The sequence below is a fragment of the Spinacia oleracea genome, chromosome 3 (genome assembly GCF_020520425.1).
Source record: "Spinacia oleracea cultivar Varoflay chromosome 3, BTI_SOV_V1, whole genome shotgun sequence".
Classification (NCBI taxonomy): domain Eukaryota; kingdom Viridiplantae; phylum Streptophyta; class Magnoliopsida; order Caryophyllales; family Amaranthaceae; genus Spinacia; species Spinacia oleracea.
Genome location: NC_079489.1, coordinates 94707668 through 94713721, shown reverse-complemented (window position 1 = coordinate 94713721; position 6054 = coordinate 94707668). Strand labels below are relative to the sequence as shown.

Here is a 6054-nt window from a genome sequence, read left to right as displayed (position 1 = left end):
TGCACTTATTTTTTAACATGTTGGGTACTTCAATTGATGATGTTTTACCTTTACTTGTCACTATTTCTTGTTGAATATGGCGTTTCTTGTTTGCATAGTTTTTAATAGTCAGTCATTTTCTATTTTAATTGTTAAACATTATTGGTTTCTTATTTGCTTCTTGCTTGTTATGAGGTAATTAACCTTGTGAATTGTGACTTAACTCTTTAAATAACTATATAATTATATAATTCACTTAATATTTATAATTTTGTGGTATTTTCTTATAGATATACGTATGACATTCTTTAATAACTTGCCCTTCTAATAAAACAATAAAATATTTTTGCATAGCAGTGAACTTTTATTATGGATAAACGCAAGCGTAATAGTTGTGCAGATTATGACATCAGGTCTAGGGAACACCAAGAAGGACTCAAAAAGTTTGTAAAATTTGCATTTGAAAGTGCTTGTGATGGAACGATTGCTTGCCCTTGTAGCAAATGTGTAAGGTACCATAGGCATACTGAGGAAGATGTTTATGATCATTAAGTAATATATGGACCCATGCGTGATTTTGAGAAATGGTTTACGGATGTTGATCTAGGATCAACATCAACAATAGTAGGCGTTGGTCCAACTCAGGACGAATCAAATGCTGATATGGATGATGTTGCACAAATCTTAGCAGATGCTTTCGGTTGTCATGATGCAATTCTCAGTGATGTTTTTAATGCAGAGGGTCAAGTTGATCCGGAGATTGAAATCGAGCAACTTTATAATGAAATTTCGAATTTCAATGTTGATATGTTCAATAAAATGTTGAAAGATGTTGAGGTAGAGTTATACCTTGGATGTAATCAATTCTCTAAGTTTTCATTTATTTTGCACATTTACCACATCAATACTTCTTTTAGATGGTGTGACAACTCAGTTGATGTACTTCTAAATTTTTTGAAAAAGGTCCTTCCCAAAGGTGAAACAATACCGGACTCCCTCTATGAGGAGGATAAAATGATTAAGGGAATAATTCTTAGTTATGAGAAAATTCATGCGTGCCCAAATGATTGTATGCTTTTTCGGGAAGACAAGGCTAAAGATGGTAATAGTAGTGTATGTGGAGCATCTCAATGGAAACCTTCAAGTGAAGAGTGTAGGGGAGGTTCTTCTAGTTCTAAGGCAAAGAAAGAAATAAAAATTCCAATTAAGGTTTTAAGGTATTTTTCCTTGAAACCAAGGCTCCAAAGGTTGTACATGTCATGCAAAACCGCCTAAGATATGATATGGCGCGACATGGATCGCAAAAAAGAGAACAGTGTTTTGAGACACCCAGCTGATACTGAGGCATGGAAGAGTTTTGATAGGAAATATCCAGATTACGCGTTAGAACCTCGAAATGTAAGATTGGGATTAGCTAGTGATGGTTTCAATCCTTTTGGCGAAAAGCGAAGCACATATAGCACATGGCCAGTCATTTTGGCGGCATATAACTTGCCACCATGGTTGTACATGAAGAAGGAGTATCTTATGCTTTCAATGATAATTCCTGCCCCTAAAGCCCCGGGAAATGACATTAACACTTACTTACAACCTCTTATAGATGATCTAAAAGAACTATGGGAGGTAGGTGTGCCAACATATAATGCCTACAAAAAGGAAACCTTTCATCTTCACTGCATGCTTCTCTTCTTTGGACTATAAATGATTTTCCTGCTTATGGAAATTTTTCTGGTTGGTGTGTTTTTGGTAAAAATGCATGTCCTTGTTGAAATAAGGACACGTGGTGTAAGCGATACAACAATAGTGGGAAGTGTTGTTACTTGGGTGGTCGAATGTTTCTTGATTTAGATCATAAGTATCGATATGATGAAAAATCCTTTGAAAAATATACTAAGGAGTTTAGACCTGCTCTTATCCCACCATCAGGATCCGAAGTATTAGAAAGATTAAAGATCATCGTGTTTACACTTGGGAAAACAACTAAAGATGAAATAAGTGGTGTGGTAAAAAAAACACGTGGAAAAAGGAAAGCAGGTTGTTTGACATTCCTTAGTGGAAGGATAATTTATTGCGACATAACCTTGATGTGATGCATATAGAGAAAAATGTGTGATAACATAATCAACACAATTTTAAATGTGCCTAAGAAGTCAAAGGATAAATTGAAGGCTCCTTGTACTTTGGAAGAAATCGGGGTGAGAAAACATTTATGGCCTTTGGAAGGTGGAAGTAGTAAATTCTATTTTCCCCCTACACCTTACAATTTAAGTAATCATGCAAAAGACCGATTTTGTGAAGTACTTGGAGAATGTTAAATTTCCAGATGGGTATGCATCAAATATTTCGAGATGTGTGATGAAGCGAAAGTTACTTCCTCTGGCTATGCGAGAGAGCGTCAATGAAAAGGTTTCCTCCGTTTTGATTGAGTTATGCGACATTTTTCGAGCTTTGTGCGCTAAAAACCTTGTTGTGATTGAGTTGGAGAAACTTCAAAAAAGAATGGTGGTAACACTTTGCAATATGGAGAAAATCTTTCCACCAACCTTTTTCACTATTATGGTGCATTTGGTGGTTCATTTGTCCGATGAAGCTAAAATTGGCGGTCCTATCCATAACCGATTGATGTATCCTATTGAGAGGTAAATAATTTTCTTTATCCTTTTTTTTAAGTTTAGAATTCTTTGAGTTAGGAGATATCAAAAAAATTTGTCTATTAGGTACTTGTCAACTCTTAATGATTATGTGCGAAATAAAGCATGTCCGGAGGGTTCAATAGCCAACGGCTATCTTCTTCAAGAGTTCTTGGTGTATTGTGCTAGATATATGGATGTTGTTGAAGGACGAATCAACCTTTCAAGTAAGAATAGTACGCTTGGTGGTGACAATGACCATGTTTCTGGTCTTTTTCCCACAATTGGACAACCTTATGGACGTATGGAAGGATTTATGATGGATGATAAACAAAAGACTTAAACTCATCGATATGTGCTTTTCAATTCTGATTGCAAGGAAATAAAATCATTACGATGGTATGACCACTTATTATCAAATCTTGTCCTTTATTACCTTCATTTAGCTTAAAATTTATTTACTTATTGCAAAACATCAGGGAACATGTTGCCCACATTAAGAGATTTACAAGACGAACTCGTTCGACACCGATTGTGTTAGATCGTATGCATAATGAAGAGTTTAGTGACTGGTTGAAAACTTTTGTAAGTACTTAGAATCCTTTTATTTTCATCTAAAAGTTTTAGTATTCTCTTCTACATGGGTTGATTGATATTTTTTACAATTTTGTTTTTAATTTGTATAGGTGAATGATCCCAATAACCAAAGTGATGTAAGAATCACAGATGATGTGAGATCACTTGCATTTGGTCCAATGCCTATTGCAAGAAGATTTCACGCTTTCAATATGAATAATGGTTATAAATTCCGTACTAAAGAATATGAGAGGAACAAGAAGACTCAAAATAGTGGTGTGATGGTTGTGGAAAAGACACAAAGTTACGCTAGTTCAAGAGATACGCGACCTATAATGGGAGACGTGACATACTATGGGGTGTTAACTGATATTATTGAGTTGAATTATTATAATACGTTTAACATCGTCTTGTTTAGGTGTAATTGGGTGGATGTGAATCATGCGAGTGGAATGAAGAAAGATAAGTTAAATTTTACCCTCGTAAATTTATCAAGCTCGATAGATTCTGGTGAGCGTTTAAGCGATGAGCCTTTTGTTTTTGCATCTCAAGTTCAACAGGTTATTTATGTACAAGATAGAACACAAAGTGATTGGTTTATTCCTGAACCAATAAGGCCAAGAGATACTTTTGACATGGGTGATGATAGTGTTGAACAAGATTTATCGATGGAGAACGAATTTCAAGCATCAAGTTCAGAGCAAAAAAATATTGAGATTGATATTGATGACTTTACCTGGATGTTAAGTGATGTACAAGGCATAAATGTTATAGTAGCGTAATATGTTAGAATAAAGAAAGAAATTTCATTTCATTTTGAAAAACATACATCTATGTTCCTTTTGAAGGAAATAATGCCCTTGGTCCAAGTATGTATTCAATGTTAAGTCTAATAAATGCGGTTCAGTATTAATTAACAAGTTAATAATTCAGTGAGATCAAGTGAGCTGAATGCCTAGCTAGAGGCCGCTTCAGTTCAAGTGGAATTAATGATATTAATCCACAGCTTACTCTTGACTGAACCCGTAGGGTCACACAAATAGTACGTAAACGGATCAAGTATTTAATAGCATTAAATACTCTATCTGTGGATATTCGGAATCGGCGGATCTTGGTTTCAGTGGGAGCTGAGATCGTCACAAGCAAGAAATGAATACTCCGGAAACGATGATATTGCCGGAAACGGAAATATGGATCGTATCGGAAATATAAATATTATCCAAGATGTTGCCGGAAACGGAAACATGGTACGTATCGGAAAATATTACCGGAAATGGAAACATTACCGGAATCGGAAATATTGCCGGAAACGGAAATATTGTCAGAATCGGAAATATTATCGGAATCGGAAAATAATTCCGGAAACGGAAATATTAAATATTTGTTCGAAACGGAATTTAATTCCGGAATTGGAAATATTAAATATTGTTCGTATCGGAAATGAATTCCGAAATCGAGAATTTAATCGGAAGCGTATCGTACGAATTAGCATCGGACGAGGCTCGCTAGACGAAGGCCCATCACGAAGCCAGACCATCGCCCAGCAAGCCACGCGCATCACCAACACACGCCAAAGCCTCGACCAGGCCCAGCGCAAGCCAGACCCAGCCGAAGCCATGGGCGCGCACGGACAGCAGCATGGGCCGAGCGCTGTGCGCTCAGCGTGGGCCGCATGGCCTGCGCGGGTGTACAGTGCTCGTGCGATGCTCGTGTGCGAATCCTAAAGCTATCGGGATTCGATAAAAGATTAAATCCTAAACCTATTAGATAAAGTTTATTTAAATAGAGTCCTAGGAGGATTCTAATTAAATTAATTAGTATCCTAATAGGATTCCAGTTCCTTTTCCATACCTCTATAAATAAGTGCCTAGGGTCATTATTTATAGATACGATTGAAGTATTCAAATGGTAAGTTTTTGAAAGAAAATTCAGCCATACACTTGCACAACAATAGCCGAAAAATTCCTAGCACCTTAAGGGCGATTCTAGTTGGTGAATCTTGAGGCGGATCCGGACATACTGTGGACTATCTACGGAGGGACGACATTTGGAGTCCTAAAGACTTGTTCTTGTTCGGTTCGGGCGCAGCTAGGGAGGGCACGCTACAAAGTGTATGCTCCTAAATTATGCTAAATGATTATGTGTAAATAATATGGTTTCCTGGCTTTATGGTTTTTCCGCATGATTTATGTATTGTCATATGTATCATAACCTAACAGTGGTATCACGAGCCTCTTATTATTTTCATCATCTAATTGCATAAACATGGTTAAATATTACAAATTTGCAAGAATTAAAAGGGGTGATTAATTTTCGTAATTGTTAATTAATTGCAAATTGCGTTTATTTAATTATACGTACGCAGTTTTTCGGCAGTTTCTTCGTTACTCATCCAAATCGAGTGATTTTTGTGTCAATTCCGCACGTAAAAGGCATTCTAAAATTTTGACAAAAACATTATTTTTCGGCTGAACCCAGAATTCTCAAATTCGAAGCCTAACTATGACTTTTAGGAGGTTTTAGTTTTTCGAGCGCAAAATTTTGTAAATTTAAGATGTTAAATTAAATATTTGCGATTCTTGTTGATAAATCTTGAATTTTTGATTGACCTACTGTATATGTTTAACAAGTTTGAATGCCTAGCCTTGTTAATTATGCAATCTAATTTGTAATTATGATTAATTTGTTGAAAATTGGAATAATTTAGAATTAATTTGATTTTCATAATTAGTTAATAATTTAATTAGATACCTATGATTAAAAACCACCATAAAAATTATAAATCTGTGTTAAATTTTAAATTTTTATGACCTAGACTTGAATCCATGTTAATCGGAAATCAATTAATTAATAAATTTTCGATTTTTCG

At 35.5% G+C, this 6054-nt stretch overlaps 1 protein-coding gene across 1 annotated transcript; it reads left to right on the top strand.

Moving 5' to 3' along the window:
* The first annotated feature begins 1272 nt into the window (after positions 1-1272).
* LOC130469891 (uncharacterized) lies at positions 1273-3967 on the top strand. The gene is made up of 6 exons (XM_056839408.1): positions 1273-1602; positions 1755-1982; positions 2079-2174; positions 2263-2618; positions 3089-3194; positions 3296-3967. Exons 1-6 carry the CDS (start codon positions 1273-1275, stop codon positions 3965-3967), a joined length of 1788 nt encoding a protein of 595 aa, XP_056695386.1.
* The last annotated feature ends 2087 nt before the right edge of the window (positions 3968-6054 follow it).